Source organism: Felis catus, chromosome A1, assembly GCF_018350175.1.
Source record: "Felis catus isolate Fca126 chromosome A1, F.catus_Fca126_mat1.0, whole genome shotgun sequence".
NCBI lineage: Eukaryota > Metazoa > Chordata > Mammalia > Carnivora > Felidae > Felis > Felis catus.
The window spans coordinates 147032192-147051305 of record NC_058368.1 but is presented as its reverse complement, the minus strand read 5'-3'; the positions used below and the strand labels follow the sequence as shown (position 1 = coordinate 147051305).

General features: G+C 35.7%; 1 protein-coding gene across 2 annotated transcripts in view; it reads left to right on the top strand.

Moving 5' to 3' along the window:
* Window positions 1–10704, top strand: part of EDIL3 (EGF like repeats and discoidin domains 3) — a 413457-nt gene extending 402753 nt beyond the window's left edge. For both annotated transcript variants that reach the window (XM_011284418.3, XM_011284414.3), the window contains one exon: window positions 7698–10704. In XM_011284418.3, the coding sequence (XP_011282720.1) occupies window positions 7698–7847 (150 nt within the window). In that variant the 3' untranslated portion in view covers window positions 7848–10704. The remainder of the gene's footprint in view (window positions 1–7697) is intronic.
* The last annotated feature ends 8410 nt before the right edge of the window (window positions 10705–19114 follow it).

Sequence of the window (19114 nt, the reverse complement as noted above, 5' to 3'; positions counted from 1 at the left end):
TTGTTTTGTTACTGAAATATGAAACAGAACAAGCAAGCCACACTAGCTGTTTGATGGATTTGCTAGGGTTCTGTTCATGAAAATAAATATCATCCAGAAAATAAAAATAAAAGGAGCAAGTAAAATAGAGCGAGTAGAACCTAAGAATAAAAGATTTAGAAAGTGTTCTCAAGGGCCACGATAAATAAATTTCAGGAGGAAATTTAGGATTTATTCAAAGAATCATAAAAGAATATGTTCACAATTAATTTGAAGCCTGAGGCCTGGCACATAAGGTTGAGGAAGTTTGGGGCACAATTCTTTGAGGTATTTGGGGTCCCTTTTCAGACTAATCGTTACAAGTATCAAAAAGTCCTCCATGAAACCTATAACCTTACAACATCAATTACTCATTGCCGAGTTTGGGAGTTCCTAAATCCACATTCATTTCTCACATCAACAGTGTTCAAAGGTCACCAAGACCACCTTAGGTATGACAATTCACGACTCACAGAACTCATTTAAAATTATTATACCTACAGTTACCGTTTATAACAGTGAAAAGATTCAGATAAAAATCAGCCAAGAGAGGGGCTGCTGGGTGGCTCCGTTGGTTAAGTGTCTGATTTTTGGTTTTCGCTCAAGTCATGACCTCATGGTTTCATGAGTTCGAGCCCTGCATAGGACTCTGTGCTCTCAGTGCAGAAGCCTGCTTGGGATTCTCTCTCTTCTCTCTCTCTCTCTCTGCCCTTCCCTTGCTCATGCTGTCTCAGTCTCTCTCTCAGAATAAATATATAAACTTTAAAAAAAAATCAGCCAAGAGAACAGGAATATGGGGCAGAATCCAGAAGAGTTCTAGGCATTAGCTTTCCATTGTTTTCTCTCAGAGTCTTGAACAGTGCTAAACCTCTCTCAGCAATGATATGTGACATACAATATACACTAGGTATTACCAACCAGGAAAGCTTACTTCAGCCTTGATGTTCAGAGTTTTTATCGAAGCTCAGTTATGTAAACATGGTTTACTGCCCGCAAGGCTGACTTTAGTTTCCAGCCCCTTAGGTGGTCAAGCTGGTCCAAAGCCCCCACCATAAATCACTTTGTTAGCATACATTATCTGGCCCAGCCCATGTAAACAAAGACAGTCTTCTCCCGCAGGATCTTCCAAGGCTTTCAGCTCACAGGAGCTGAAAGCAAAGATCAGACCTCTTTTTGGGGTAAGATTAATATTTTACTGCACACTCATATTGCACAAAGTTGTATGTTTTGTATTCTCTTCACTGGAATGACCTACGTCTGCAAACATTGTGACTATACTAGACTGGACACACCCTGAATTGTACAGATATGTTCTCCTGCTGATAAATTGTTTTGGATGGTTATGGCCTTACTCCATCTGCACTTTTGAAGGGCAGGATGCTTAGAGTTGGAAGACACTGAGGTAGCTCTCTGTTCCTCTCTACCAGTGAGGATTTTTGCTGCAGCATTGTTGTGAAGTCTTATAGTGAGGGCTCATCCCCCAACTCATTCTTTTGCAGACTCATGATCAGTGTAGATGGTTATTAACACAATCTACTCTCTCTGACAAAACCTTTTCTTTATGTGTGTGTGCACCTCTTAGAATGTGATTCTCAGTATGCACTGTTTTTCAAGGAACATTTCCTAGAATGTTGGAATTTACCTGGAAACTGATTTCTTGTTTCCGTTTTACATATGAAAGAATGTACTTATATTTAGACTAATTTTGTTACAGAGTTTCATTGGTTTAGTGGAATTGATTGGAGAGAAACCATCAAGAATGATATACCAGCCATTCAATCATGAAATGGTTTCAGGATGCTGATAAATTTTCCTAGAAAATTGAATTCACTGAATAGTAGCTAGAGTCTATGTAGGCTAAAATAATCAAACTTTGGTTTCAGACTTTTTATATCCAATCACTAACAGAAGTTTCATACATGTGAAACTTCCAATAAGATTTTTTTTAATGTGATGTACATTCATACCACTAACTGAAACTTTTTAAGACATAGTTTTCTATACATTTTGACACAAGCCTCACATTTTATTTTATTTTTTAATGAAAAGTTTTGGTTTTTAGAATGCTTTAATATAGGGCAAAGTAGAACAAAAGTTGCAAATTTTACTAAGACATATTAATAATATAGTTATAGAATGAGAAGCAACTGGTCTTTCTTATAAACACTATCTGAATGAATAAATATGTTTACTTTCATTTGTGCATACTAATTCTGTGAAAATCTTCATTAGACTTTAAACCATTAAAGCATTCATTCAAGTTATACCTGAAATTTTTGACAGTCCAAAGAAATTCAAGTAATGTTATTTTTATTCAATTTTTTTAATATTTTATTTACTTTTGAGGAAAAGAGTGACAGAGTATGAGTGGGGGAGGGAGAGAGAGGGAGACACGGAATCCGAAGCAGGCCTCAGGCTCTGAGCTGTCAGCACAGAACCCGATGCAGGGCTCAAACTCACAAACTACGAGATCGTGACCTGAGCTGAAGATGGACAGTTAACTGACTGAGCCATGCAGGCGCCCCTCAGTAATTTTATAGAATAATATATTATATAATAATAATTATATAAAAACAATTTTTATGATGCTGAACCATAAACTAATAAGTATAAGTCCTTTATGTCACTCAAAATGCCAGATTTTATACTCAAATTACACATAAATGGTTACTTTATGAAATAGATACTTAATTCCAATGTCTATTAAATTTCTACTATTTTTATATAGATCATTATTTTAACTAAGGAATTGCTATTTTTAAAATGTCACGATTCAATAAAATGAAATGAAATTGGAATAAATATAAATTTCTATATCCACTATAAATCTATTTTACAAGTAAAACATTGGGAAAATCCTGGCTTAAGAGAAATTCTATGACAAAGTTCATAGTTTATTTGACCATCAGTCATCAATCATGACCAAAGTGAATCTACTAGTTTTAAATAATTTTATTGCATTGATAGAAGCATTGTATCTGTAACAAAGGTAAGTATCCTCTATATTTTGAGCCATTCAAGTCATAACTACATACTATGTCTGGATAAATCCACACTTTAACTGAGTCATAGTTAAACCAGAGGGTATCTAATGGAATGCAGTCAAGATGATAAGTTTGAAGATCAACTTAAATGAGGAATTTTTTAAGCAACCATGACTGTTTAGCCTCAAGCACTATTTTTGAGTTTTTGATAGGTTTATATTAGTTATTATTAGTGTTTTTCTTTTGGTAGTTAGATATCTTCAATGCTTTTTGAGCATAAATCACTAGGATCATAGATCAAAATTTGAAGGAGGCATATGTCAACCCATAAAAAGACAGACTTCCAAAGTGTCTAAAAGCATACCTACCCTATTATATTGATGAATAGGTTGCCATGGCTGAAAGTTCCATGTCAGAAATGTTAGAAAAAAATTGGTGCTGGCAGATCTATGCCTTCTTTTCCAAGTCTTGGGTTCTTCCATTGTATGGGTAGAGTTAAAAACAGGGTTTCTCAGGGATCAGAGCTTGAAAAGACTGTTCTTTTCTAACTTTGTTATAAGTACTCTAGATGAAAGAATAAATAATTGAAATTATATATGCCAAATAAGATTTTTTTCACTTTCCATCCCTTTCCCTGCCCCGAACACACACACACATACACACACACACACACACACACACATGCTGCTTTAGGGTAATGGATCTTTATCTTGAGCTTTTATCCTTTAAGGATATCAGATTGGTGTATAGACATAGCCAATGAAGCCAATGGCATGTCTGACACCATTACCAAAGCAAATACAAACAGTAGAGAAAACTCAAGAAAGCTTATTCAACCCTTATATTTCCACAATATTTGGAATTCCAGATATCGTTCTAGTCTCCACATATCAAAAGAGAGATAATGCAATCTAGAAAGGGGTGACCAAAACGCCATAGGGATGAACTGATGGTTACCCAAGACCTTGCTAAAATACAGACTCTTTAGCCCTGAAGAGCTCAGGGAGGCTACCTAAAACTGCTTAAAACTGCTGGTTAGATCCCAAAAGGTTAGACCAGTGAGAGTCTCTTTAAAACTTTTAATGCATTTGTTTACAACAAATAACAAGAAGTATATCTTCACAGACCAGATGGCATTCTAAGTAAGTAGTATGTGCAAGAAATCCCCAGAATTCCTCAACATTTGTGAAAGGCAGGTATATAGTACATGGCTGCTAAGAAAAGCGGAGATATGACCCAGCTCTCCGACTGTGTCATGAAGGATAATCCTGCCTTCTTGGCAGTCTCCACTGATGACGTCTACTCTGGCCTGAATAGACCATTGTCCCTAACGAAGAATGACAAGTCTCATTTGAGAAAAAAATTATTAAAACGTTGCTAGAAGCAACATTTAATTGTTTTATCTGACAGTCTCTCTGTGTTGAGATTTGAATTTTCATTAGAATCTGATTTGAATTTTAACTAGTATCACAGGAGAGTTGACATTGGAAAGCAGAATCCAACATCTCCGCCACATGGAGGCAGTTGTAGTTTTCTCCCTTATCCTCTAGGTTGTAACTGTGGAAGCCTCTCCAAAGTACTTTCAGTACCTTTTCCTTGAGGCCCCATGTGTTGGGAAAATCCTGAGATCCCTAAGCATTATCATGTCTTAGTGCATCAACAAATTTGTCATCAGCTAATTATTAGCTGAGCCTCCTCCTGAAACTGAAGCATGTGCAGACTCTTTCCTAAAAACTTCTCAAACTATCTTTCTTGTGTACAATATTCCCCTTCTCAGTGGAGATTCATTCAATGTTTTCCATCAGTCTTTTCAGACTTTGATTTCAATCGAGGTGCTTATATGTCTAAAGTGTGTATATGAAAGTGCATTGCTAGAATTTTTACACATTTTTAAAAGTTAACTAAAAATACTGAGTTTGCATTCCTTTGCTGGGTAAAACTTTGAAACTGCAATTCTTAAGCAAGATCTTCCTAGCGCTGGAGACAAGGAAACAGTACATGAGCCACATGTTTGCACAGCAAGTACAAGATGTCATGTTAGAAATCGCAAGTATGTGCTTAGTGTTCTCTACTATATCATTACTGAGAGACCTCCAGTATTAAAAGTATATTTTCACTACCTTTAGCTCATAGTTTGGGTGATTCCAATGTAGACTGTGGCTGTTTTTCTGTGAAAATTTTTGTTTTTTAATGATACTATTTTATGAAACTTCATTTAATCTTTTTAATGAGCATTCAAATATTTATGACTTTCACACATTGAATCAGAAATGTCACAGTTGTATGCAGTTTCAGAGCTGATGTAGTTTCTTTAAATATATTTTCCATTATAAAAAGATAAGTCTAACTAATATGTCAACTATTCCTTTCTGGATTGATAGTTTCTTATTGAAACTTGTGCTGAGGACCAGTGACTTAAAAGCAAATTGTTTCTTACTGTATATCTTTCTTAAGAAGTGGTATGACACTATGTTTTGGACGGTTATAGATCTTTTGATGAAAGTTAATGAATTTAAGTTCTATTATTCTGAAGATATACATTAAGTTCTCCAGCAGGGCTATGAAATTGGATTTGAGATTCTGTATTAAATTGTAACACGACAATCTCAGTGAAGCATTTGAATCCAACATCATATGTCAGAGAGAATGTCAGGGATGCGTACAATATACTCTCATATTTTCTGCTTTTGCAATGACAACCTCTCTATGGATTTCTGGTGAGTGTTTGTGTGGTATGCCCTATCCATGTGAGCTTCTGCTAACAGAGACACTGTTACTTAGTAACACATTTAAATCCAGAATTAGTTCCTGCTTGGTCAATTCAAAGCCAGAGCATTGCTGAGGATAAAATGCCTATTAAATGAAAATGGATTCAGATATGCCAGGATGATGAATTCTAGATTTGGCACAGTTCGGTATTCTCTTCTTCAGCAAGTATTTATTCAAAAATAGCCTTTGAGATATATTTTGTGTCATGTTGAAAGATTATTCCCCACCAGATGGGGATGGCACTTTGCATTTGCCCTCAACGACACGTAATCTTTCCATGGGACCAACAGAAAGATTACCCCATTTTGTCTCTTGCTTCTATTAATCAGTGCCATGCTGTCTAATGCCTTAAAGAGCATATCTTTATTTTTCTATTTCCGGGGGACCTTTTATGATCATGTGAGACTGAACCAACTTATTCTAGAAGACGGTTTTGAAAACATTCCCTTTAATTTTAGAATGTTCAAAGATACAGGTTAAATATTCTGTCATGTAGTGATGGCGTTTCTTTTTTTTTTCTTTTCTTTTCTTCTTCCTTTGGGGAATTTTCTTTTCAGGTCTCCCTTTAGCGATATAGTCATGTTTTGATCTCAAGCAAGAAAGAAAATTATCTTCCAATTATAAGATGCCTCATAAAGTTAAAAGAGGAAACTCTGAAGAGATATTCACTATCCTAGTTGAGCTGAAATAAAAATGTGAATATAAAATCATTAGAAATTCCTTCAATAATAAGTGTTCAGAATCTCTAGGTTAAAAAATGATGAAATCTTCAAGTAAGACTAAATATTATGAATGCATGAATTTCTCCCAAAGTCATGTGTAATTTAATACCATTTCTATCAGGATCCCAGTAGTTTGATTTTGTTTTTTCTGAAACAAGCACTTTTCAAAGTTATTATAAAGGTCTCTTGGGAGAAAAATGGACATAAAATGCATTAAGAAAATAAAAAAGCTTTGCAACAAAAGAAGGAAGATAGAGAATAATGCAGTGCCAACGTGTCAGAACATTATAAGTCACAATGATCACAACAGTATTGTATGGATCCAGAAATTAATAGAGAGAGAAGCCAAAAAAAGAAAGGTGGGGGGAGTACAAAACAGCATTGATTGTGTTATCTCTTGGGGAATTTGTTGTCTATGTGAAAAGTGAGCAAAAGACATTGTGATAGTACTGTGCTCACCAAATATCCATGCTCTCCTCTCCATTTTCCAGCTTCCTTTACGGCTGGGCTGGGGTCATATAATTAGTTAAGGTCAATGATATGTATCCAAAAATGATGTAAGCTGCTTCCTTACTGTGTTCTTTAAAACATCCTGCACAGGCTAACAACTCTCTCTCACCATATCATTTGTCAATGTGGAGACCCATGTTTCAGATGATGGCTAGCCTAGATCAGAGCAGCCTAGATCTCTGAGTCACTCCTTGGAAGAGAGCACCCTCAGCAAGCTGCCTAATCAACATCAGCCTGTGACATAAGCAAAAAATAAATATCTGTTGCATTTTTAAAAACCTGATAGGCAAAGGAAAATGGTAGATATACATATTCCTGCCTTAGACACCCAGTTTTGTTTTATTTATTTATTTTTATTTGATTGTTTTTAGGTAAGCTTCACACCCAGTGTGGAGCCCAACATGGGACTTGAACTCATGACGCTGAGATCAAGACCTGAGCTGAGATCAAGAGTCAGATGCCTAACCAACTGAGCCACCCAGGCACCCCTTATTTAAGTCTTTACATCAAACATTACTTGACAGTTTGGTTTAAAAATTATCATTAGAAAGAAGCTGCAACAATTTATTTTGAAAAACATGGTTACTTCTCAAATCTCACTTTTGGGAAAAAAGCTCGAAACAAGAAAATAATAAAAATAATTCCCAAGAAAAAGAAGGCTACATGATTGATATTCTTTGCTCTTCTTTACTAGGTTTTCCAGGGCAATTTTGACAATGATACGCACAGGAAAAATGTCATCGACCCTCCCATCTATGCACGGCACATAAGAATCCTTCCTTGGTCCTGGTATGGAAGGATCACACTGCGGTCGGAGCTGCTGGGCTGCACAGAGGAGGAGTGAGGAGACTCCATATCCCACAACTCTCCTCTCTATCTCCCTAAAAGTATCTCCACGGAATGAACTGTGCAAAATCTGTAGGAAACTGAATGGTATTTTTCATGAAAAAGTGCTTAAATTATGGTAGGCCACTGTCTTTAAGGAGGTCTAAGCTTACCTTTTCAATGGTTTAATTTGATTTTTATTGTTTAAATTTCTTAAGCAACATCACATTAACTTGTGAATTACTTTTGTCGTTGTCTTTTGAATTATTCACAATGGCTGAAATATATTAAGGAAAGAAAGTAGCACTCTTTTGATAGCAAGGGTAAAAAAAATCTCATAGTTATCAAGTAGAAGCAAGAGTTGATAGAACTTTTATAATCAATACTCAACTAATTCTTATAAAAGGAATACCGCAATGTTAGCAATAAGTTTTTTTTCTTCTGTAATGACTCTTCATTATCATAATTGTTTCCCTGTGCCTACCAAACACTGTCAGTGCTTAGAACAGAATTTTAAAGAATCTGTAACAGGCAGTACTAATTGACATTATATTTCTCATTTTGCTTCCAGTATTTCTAATCAAATATTATGTGATCTTTTTTCCTTTTTGTTCTATTCATATATATCTTTATATTATATAATGACTGAATAAGTCCATATTTTTTTTGCTAATTGAGTTTACTCCTAGTATTTGCCTAAAAGGAGGATCATGTTTGTGTGTGTATACATATATATGGAACATGATTGTGTATCAGTAGATTGCTCATATTTAATATCAGTATATTGAATCTGCAATTCTATTTTTGAAGGAAGCTATAACTATGTATTTCCAAATGCCTTCCTTTACAAAAAGCCGAACACCACCATTTTGCAGTATAAACAAAAACAGAATTATATGATGTCCCTTTAAACTGGAATTTTAAACTTTGTTTTCATCTTATTTACATACCCTTATCTCCACTTTAGGATAATGATTTTTTTTTCTCTATTTTAGAAATTTTTTAGCAAACAAATGTTAGCATCGTGCTGCATAGCTTGGCCAAGCATACTCCTCATTTGTTTGTTCACCTCTGCATTTCCTGTGAAACTAACATTTTATTGAGACTTGAATGAAACTGGTAGTGGTTTCCCAGGAAAGCACATTGTGTAGTTATTTGTGAAAAGAAAAGTATTTACTAATGACCAAGTAGTCCATCATTTTAAGATGAAAATTGATTTCTATTTATTTTGCTTCGGAGGTCCTGAAATAATAAGCAATTATCATAACAATTTGTTATTGATAATGGAGGTTTCATTGACATGTCTCTCAAATTAAAGCTCACACTGCCTCCATAAAAGTCCTCAACATCTAATTTATAACATTTACAAGTATTTATTTTATAAGGCTTAGACACGGAATTATTGGAGTTTTAAATTAAGGGTCCTGGAAAAGAAAGTATGGTATGTGTACGAAATGTTAAGGTCCTGTGTAACACTGAGAAGTTTTTTTTTCTCCCCTCTATTATTTGTGCTGCATAACAAAAGCCACTAGACTGTTACTGTATTGTCTGTCCATGTGTTAAAAGCATTTCTTAATGATGTATATATGGAGTGGTCTTCAATCATAGTGAAGAATTTAAAGGGAAAGTCAATCATAATGGCATTTTTAATAAGAGCAAAATTCGGACTGGCTGGTCACATACTTATCCTATGCCCACGGGCTTTCTACTTCAGGTTCTTAAGAAATTGTTGATTTGAAGCTTATTAAATGGCAATCATTTTTCAGCATCTTTCACAAACAAAATTGTTAGGTCCTCAATATTACCTTTTTCGGGCAATTTTAAAATTAGGAATTTAAATCTTTTCTATTCCCTATATTTCACCATCATATTACAAATCATTACATAGGCCCAACAATATACACATACTTACTGTCTAGCCAATGCCTTTTGTTTCTTTAAGCCTTTACTGTCCCACCAAATTTCTAACCGTTTTCCTTTGCAGACTATGCATAATCGATTTTCCATTCTCAGCAGAGTATATTATGGAAATTCTGAGTAATGCCTTGTAACAATTACTTTCTCAAAATTATTCATTGCCTCCCATGATGTTTTGAATTTTATTTTATTGATAGTTTTTTAAACAAATATTTTCAAAGAGAGTTTGTTAAAATTATACTTGTTACCTTTTAGAAACACATTGAAATGGCTTTCCCTTGCTTGTGCATTTTCTCTATGCTCTCTGGTATCTTCAGCAACATGGCACGGCCAACTGGATACCTATTGGTCCCATGATGTCCAAATTTATGATCACAAAGGGGTTCCCAGGTGTAGTCATGTTAACAAGTACTATAAAGTAGCATGTAGCTGTTGTGTCATTTGTATCAATGGCATCAGTGGGAAACAAATTTATTCTATTTAAATTCACACTAAAGAAAATCTTATAAGCAGGACGCCCAGAAGAATCACCTTGTCTTCACTATACGGAGTAACTATAATATGCTAATTTTATAATCTCTGGAAATAACATTTTAAACATCTCCATTTTATCTATGTCCTGTCAAAAGCACTTATCATAGGCACTAATTCTAATTTCAGGGTTGACTTTCTCTTTCTGAATGGCTTCATAAGGATTGGTGTGAACTTTGAAGACTTAGGGTACTGATTGTATCTTTGCTAGTCAACAAATTATGAAATATAATACTCACTGCTGGCGTCTCATGTGTCAGTAAGTACAGAAGTAACTAAGACACAGATAACTTTTGCAAACCTTAAAGCTGTGTAATATTCCAACGTTGTTTTCTTTTCTTTGTATATATACTTAAATCATGTAGGATGTTGTAAAATTAGTATGACCTTGTCTAGTCTTCAAACTTAAAATAAAACTTTTGAAACTCTGGGGTACTTTTGAAGCAGTTGTAATTAAACACATTTGTAAGAATACACAAGTTGTCTGAATGTGATGCCCACCAGTCTTAACTACATGCTTGGCTTACTTTTTCTTTGTACAGGACAATTAAGCAAATGCATTAAAAGAAAAAAAGATTACAATAGCCTCCAAATATCATTGATATCAGCTAACTTGGCTTTTCCCAAATTATTAAAATGTGTGCATTTCTCCTGTCCCTTTCAGCTGTGGAAAATTTATTGGAATACTAATAACCCAAAGTCATTTTTTTGCCTCATACATATTTAAAGTCTTGTGTTCCAGGATTGATCTGCCGAGTGTTAATCAGATGCCATTGCTATCATTTCTATTGTCTTTTATGTACATGATTTTCAGGAGTATAATGAAGAGATCCAGTCAATAGTAAGCAATAACACAAACATTAATAATATATTTACCCATGTTACCTCAGCTATCACTTAAAGACCTTCAGAACATTTGGCTTCTTTTAAACCCGATTTCTGCTCCTCTGCAAGTCATAGGTAAAATATGAAGTCTGTGTTCCTCCCACTTTTTAAACATATATATTTTTAAGATTCAGAAGTTTTGGAGGAAAGTGGAAGCTATTAAATGTTGATTCCTTAGTTAAGTTTCAACGAATCTCTGGTAGTTCTCAGTATCAACTTGTAATATGTGCTTATGTAGTCGTGCATATTCCTATTTAACTGTATTTGAATGTGAATGCTTTAGTTCCATTGTTTACCTAATTTTTTTTTCCCATACACAGACATATACAAATATGCTTTTACTAAGTTAAATATATATATATATATACATATATATATATATAATAAGGCCAATAAAGAATCAGGACAACATCTATACAGGGCAAAAATTCATTTCGATAGAATAATTATTCAAATGAAAAATTTCAATAGTGAAGCTTTTAAAATAACTGATTTAAGACATGCAAACAATAGAAACATTTAGAATTCCAAGGAGGAAAGTCTGACCATGTTGTAATTTGTTTAAAAAAAAAATCTGTTAAGACTAACATCATGAATAGAAAATATTCTCTTCTCTATAATCTAAAAGTTTAAAACATCTAACACTTCAGCTTGAATACATGATTTTAAGTTAAGATTTTGGTAAAGAGACATTAATTTTTACTGTCAGGAATGCAGTGCTCTCTTTCTCTTCCCTAGGTTGGTTTAAAGCTATATTAACAACTGAGTTAGTGTATTATTTATTTGTGAAAAATATTGCCTCTAGCCCTTGAGATGCAAAACGACCCTTTTAGCCGAGCAGGTAAAATGGAGGATTAAACCGTTGTGCTAGCTGAGAAATACCCGAACTACTCTGAAGCAGAATGTACTGATAAATGTGTCTTTACAAAGAAAGAATACCTAGTGTGTGTAGCAATTTTTCTATTGACTTTGAAGGGGAAAATAGGATTCCTTGATTCTATTGCAGTGTCTATAATTCATATTGGATGTTTCGAAATTACTACCAAATAAAGTGTTTTCCACAGTAGGCAAGTGGCACTTACTCAAAGTGTTACTCTGTTAGATGAATTTGGTAGCAGAAACAGGAAAACATTTTCGGAAAAAGCTCTTCATTTAGTTGTTTTTGCATATCTTGGCAGGGGCTGACTGAGTCATTTGAAAACACTAATGCTGTGGAAATATGGTATAGTAGCATCACCAAATGGTCACCGTATTACATGATTAGGCATTGCATATGGTGACTGCCTCTGACTTAATTTTATTTTAATGTCCTCAAAGGCATGAACCGCACTCTTGTATATTTATGTAAAATCCCCATAGTGCCATTTACATGCCCTTGCGTAAATATGTTAATAATGATGATGCATTGTGACATAAGCTCAACCTGCTGCTACCTGGAAAAGAAGTGGAGGCTGCGAGACTAACGGTGCAAACAATACATCCCCCATGGCCAATATGGCGACAGCTTTGTAATAACTTATATAAGCAGCAGGGCCCAGACATTGTAAGGAATTAAGGGCAAGGCAACTGGGAGTAGACTGCATACAGATGACAGAGAAGGAATATTCCTGATAATAAATGGCTGAAATGGCAAATTAAGCATAGATTTACGTATGTTTTATCACTGTTCCACTTCTTAGGGATTATAGAGCAGAATTTAATAATAATAATAATAATAATAGTTTGCCTTTAGTAGGAGAACTATGGCAGGCCAGTGACATTTTCCACCTGGGCCCAAGAAACAGGAATTGAACAGAGAGATTAAAGAGGGCATATTACAAAGAAAAAACACTATATAATTAACCTCAAGCAGTTTAGCTTCCTCAGTTCTCGAACTTCTTAGGTAATAATATGGAAGAATGTTATTTTTTTAAACAGCAGGTGCATCCTGCTATTGTTTAATGTTTTTGGACCCCCCCCCCAAATTCATATGTTGAAATCCTAACCCCCAAAGGTAATGGTGTAGGAGGTGGGGATTTTGGGAGGTGATTAGGTCATGAGGGTGGAGACCTCATGAATGGGATTAGTGGTCTTATAAAAGAGACCCCACAGAGCTTCCTAGCCCCTTCCTCCATGTGACATAGCAGAAAGACACTAGCTATGAATCAGGAAGTAGGCCCTCACTCAACTGTGGTAGTTATCTTGAACTTGGATACTTTCTTGTGCTTGTATACTCTTGAACTTCACAGCCTCCAGAAGAATGGGCACGAGCAATACATTTCTGTTGTTTATAAGTTACCCAGTCTGTGGAACTGTGTTACAGCAGCCTGAATGAACTGAGACACATCCCTAAAAGGAACCCATTTTTAGCGGTATAAATACCTGAATAAGCTGCCGGGGATGTGTACTGAGACTCCAAGAGCCATGTTTAAACAGTACTAAAATGCTTGTCAGACTTCTAGTGGCGAGAAATTGGTGGATTAACACTAACAGTTTTTTTAATTAAATACCATAGGAGAGGAGCGGAAAAAAGCAGAGGGAAGAGGAGGAATGAGTCTCTGTAAAAATTCTTTCCTAAAACATTTTTATTTCAATTACATTCCTGTGTATGTATGTGTTCTTGACCACAGCATAAATTATTTTTCTTACCCTGAGACACTGTCATAAACATTTGAAAACCACGGCAACATGGTCATGAACTGCTTTCTAAATGGATAGTGTCGGCTAGCTGCCTGGTATGCTGGGTGGTCAGTGTGAGCTTAGAGCCAGAATTGGATGGATCCTGGCAGCAGAAGGCGTTTCCACTCTCAGCGAGGACAGAGAAGGACTGTGGTGCTATAGGCCTGATAGGCTTTTTAAGAAAACCAAGATACTACCCAGATAACTGTGTGATTTTTTCCTACGTGGTGGATAAAACCCTTTGTCCATAAAACATTCTAATAAAACAAGTTTTCCCCTATTCTATTCCATTGTTTATTCTGCTAGGGAGGGTACACCCAAGTATTCAGTATGGCCTGTAGGTGGGTTTGCTGCGTGAGAAGAGGCTGCCTACGGGGGACCTGCCTCGTGGTGTTAAATATAATGCAGATCCATGTGTTGCTTTGGTTATTTGTTTGTTTAATTGACTTTGATGCTTGTTTCTTTTAATGGATTTTTCTACAGTCAATTGTGGCTGAAAACCCCATAATCTGGTTCCCCTACACTCTCCTTCTTCCCTTCTCAGCCTGTTTTCAGAAATTCATACTACTTATTCCTTGCTTGAGAGTTTTCCTACATAAATCTATTATCACAAACACTTATGACTCTGAATTGTAGCATTAGGCTATAATTCGGATCCTATAAAGTATTATATTTAATTTTTTATAATGTTTATTTTAAGAGAGAAAGAGAGAGACAGAGTGTCAGTGGGAGAGAGACAGAGAGAGGGAGACACAGAATCTGAAGCAGGCTGCAGGCTCTGAGCTGTCAGCACAGAGCCTGGCACAGGGTTCCAACTCACAAACCGCAAGATCATGACCTGAGCCGAAGTCGGACACTTAACCAACTGAGCCACCCAGGCAATCTGAGTCCTGTAAAATATTAAATCATTTTTGCTTTCACTAAATATATAACTGAACACTAAATTCTTTTATAACTAACACCATAGAAACTGTTATTAAGTAGTTAAAACTATTAAGTTAAACTATTAAGATTAACCAACCTCTTTTCAAAATCTTTTTTTTTTTTTGAGTAAAATTTAAGTACTATGGCAAGGTTCTGGAAATACAGAGATGAAAAGACTCTGACTTTCAGAAATTCGCAGTGTGAAGGCCAGTAGGAGGTGGACAAGAAAGTAAACTATTACATTGGGCTCTATACCAAAAAATATGTTCAAAGTTTAAAGAGAACATAAGACAGAATTTACACCAATAAATGAAATCAGTCAAGGAAGGTTGTCTGAGGGAATGGACATTTGAAATGACACCTAAACTGTCCAAATTAATATTCATGACAACTGAAACATCCAATCTACTAGTATGAAAACGCTAGGAAGAATGCAAGAACCTGTCTTCTTTGTAAGAGCAGAAAGAGGAGCAGAAGGACATTATATTTGTCCAAGATGCAGGGAGTCTGGATCACACATACCTACATCTTAGATGTCTCCCCCTCAGTTCAATACTCTTTCTTCCTTGGAGTCAAAGGGTCCTGAAAACATGTTTTATTACATACTCGCACATTAGCAACAGGAATGATTTGCCTCCAACCAAGAATGCATTGTATCAGGGCTGGGTGGCTCAGTCAGTTAAGCATCTGACTCCTGACCTCTGTTCAGGTCCTGATCTCAGGATTGTGAGTTCAAGCCCCATGCTGGGCTCTGCACTGGGAGTGAAGCCTACTTTTTAAAAAATGCAGTGTTGGGGCACGTGGGTGGCTCAGTAGGTTAAGCATCCAACTTCATCTCAGGTCATGATCACATGGTCCATGAGTTCAAGCCCCACGTCAGGTTCTGTGCTGACAGCTCGGAGCCTTGAGCCTGTTTCAGATTCTTTCTCTCCCTCTCTCTCTGCCCCTCTCTCACTCCCACTCTGTCTCTATCTCTCTGTCTCAAAAATAAATGAACATTAAAAAAAATCCTAATGCATTGTTTCTTCTGTAATTTATCATATTGTCCTAAATAATTTAATACATCGGTATTACCTAATATCATGTATTTGAAATGATTTATCAGTGGGTGAAATGTAGACCATCACATGAATATACGAAGAAAGATCCACAAATTACTGAACAACTTACGATAACCGTTGAGATATCAGGTAGCATTCATTTTTTCCAAGGTGAGTAATTAGCCCAAAATGTCAATGCATCTGCTATCCATAGACACAGTACATAGCCTATCCCCACATGGAGAACATGAGATCTTTAATGCAAGAATAAAAAATACTTGTATTCAAGAGAATTTTGAAAATCTAGTGCTTGATAGATAAGAGAAACCATAGGTATTTCCATTTTTGTTTAAAGAAGAATCCCAAGTTATGCAAAAGAAACATAAAACCACCTCTTCTAGAGTTCTAGTTCTCAATATTTAAGAGTTAACACACACTTGATTAGAAGAGAAGCTGAGCAGTAACATCTTAGAGAATTAGGTATGGGCACTAACACAACTCAAGGAATCAACTTCTTAACAATAAGTGGACGGCATTATCTTTTCATTCCCTGGTGACTTCTCAATTAGTAGAATTAGGAGCTTAATCAGTGACAAATAACCTTGTGTAACCTTATATCATCAGTAAATTAAATTTCTATAACTTGATTTAAATAGTCAATTCTCTGTCCATCATTCATCAGTGAACCAGAATAAGCTGAGAGAATCTTAGACAACTGGAATTAAGGGACTGCTACGTCTGGGATGCATTTGTTTAAATGTTTAATTCTCTAGGTTGTATTCATTCAGTATCTAAATGTGTTCAAGAAGGGATAGTAAAACCTAAGTAAGTCTAATAATTCTAATGGTCAGTGCATCTAACTTCTCATATTTGAATTATATTCTTGCTGAAGCTGAATCTATATCTTTCACTAAAATCAGAAAACTTGTAGTTAAGGATTTTAATAATCAGTCTGTTCTTGTTCTTTCTAAGAAAAAAAAATATACTTGCTCTTTCACTTCTCTTCCATTTCCTAAAACCTACTCAATCTTTTCAGTGATCTTCTGAAAATGTAAGGCCTCAAACTGGGTAAGATACATTGAATGTAGTAAAAAGATCATTTCCAATCCTAATCTCATTCATCCTTCATTAGGCTTATTTTACAGCAGCACCTGTAAACTTGAGGATTTTCATTCGGTAGTCTAATGTGAGTACCAGATTATCGCTAATGTATTTCTGCATGTTATTTCTGGGTCTTGGTTTGAGTCAATATCCGTTTCCTCTTTAAGCACAATATCATATATGGATTCCTATTTCTTTTTTTTTTTTTTTTTTGATGTTTATTTTTGAGAGAAAGAGAGACAGAGAGTAGAGTGTGAGTGGGGGAGGGGCATAGAGAGAGGGGGACACAGAATCTGAAGCAGGCTCCAGGCTCTGAGCTGTCAGCACAGAGTCCCACGCTGGGCTCGAACTCACCATGAGATCGGACTCTTAGCCAACTGAGCCTCCCAGGTGCACTCCCCACCATTTCCTTTTTTTTTTTTTTTTTTTTTTTTTTTTTTTTGGTAAACCACTTTCACACTAAATAATAATTTGAAACTTGCGCGGAAGGCACTCTCTTATCCAAGAAATTTTTCTAGTGTCTACTAAAAGCAAAACAAAAGGATCTATGGACATACCCATGACAAAATTTATGTCCAGGGCATCTGTGTACTGGCAAGCAGGTTGTGCTGTACACAAAGATGACAGGCCAAGGGGTCTGAGTAGAGGTCAAAATCCAGCCTCTTTTCATTTGGCAAGTGAAAATCTTGAGGAAGATATGAGGACAGGGAGTGCCTTTGTGCATATCACATTCCCAGAAAAGGCCTCTTTTGCTAATTATAATTAGTATCTTATATGCTGGGGACAAAGGATTGATTTGTTCCAATGCCTGTCTACCATTTTTATGAAAGGCAATCTTCCAGGATGGGAGATTATCAATATTTTGCAGTTTTGCATATTCTGAAAACTCTGGGCACGAAAGTGAAAGTTCCAGCTTTTGCCTCCATCTTCCCTCCACTGATTATGCTTTGGATCAAAAGCTGCACCTAACATGAGTATGGAAGTTTTCTTTTTCTACCCCTCATTCCTGATTTTAAAAATAGCTACAATAGAGATGCCTGGATGAGTCAGTCAGTTAAACATCTGCTTCAGCTCAGGTCACGGTCTTGCAGTTTGTGAGTTCAAGCCCTGCATTGGGCTCCATGCGTTCAGCTCGGAGCCTGCTTTGGAACCCTCTCTCTCTGCCTTCCTCCACTTGTGCTCTCTCCCTCTCAAAAACAAACATTTTTTTTTAATGGCCACAATAGTTACAGTAAGGATACATCAGGAAAGTCATATATGGGACAGAAAAAGAAAATCGAAAATTCTAGAATCTTTGTTATTCATTCAATAAGTCACTATTAAATGGTGACTCAGCGTGAGTCGGACTTGGGGACCCACGAAACCATGTCGACATTCCACCTGAACTCAGAAGGCTTGCTAATAATTATGGTGGAACCTGCGGCAGCAAAGTCAGAATAGGGAGCTGATCCAAATTGCCCCCCACCATATGAAAAAGCTCTTTTATTATATTGACACTTTGAATAAGTGCATAGGACCTTGTTCCTGACTCTTCCTGAAGAAAATGTTTATAGCTGGTAAAACATTGAATCTGCCACTATTTACCTTTTCATACTATTTGCAAAATACTTATTTTTTTCCTTCAAAGAATGTTTATTAGAATACCTTAATAAAAATTTATTCGATAATGCAAATAAAACTGAAAATTTGTACACGTGTGTCACAATTTATGGTCTATATTGCATATCACTTAAATAAACATGGATTGAAAGGCAGAGTGTGTGCTTCTGCAAACTTGAATTAATAGGTGATTCCACTGAAACTTTCATTAGAACACTCCCATAAATTAACGGGAGATGACAGTCATTGATTTATATTGTAAAAGGATTCTCAAAATATTAAAAACACATGTCTCCTAGGTTAGTGTCTGGTTGGATAAATTTACTCCCCACAATCACACAAAAATAAACACACTGGTTTCCCTATACAAGTCATATTTCTTTCTGTTGGCATATCTTTGGTGTTTTCAGAATTTATGTAACCCTGCCTAAATAAAAATGTAATTGGACCCATCACAAAATCAAGCCCTGAAACAATAACTGTGGCTCAGCTGAAATTTACTTTAGGGAATATTTATTAGAATAGATTTATTCAATGGAGTGGTTTCAGTATTATGAGTTAACTTTTAATAAAAATAGTAATCCATCTGAGAGTCATTATTCTTACCTCTGCTACCTCTTTGATTTCCAAA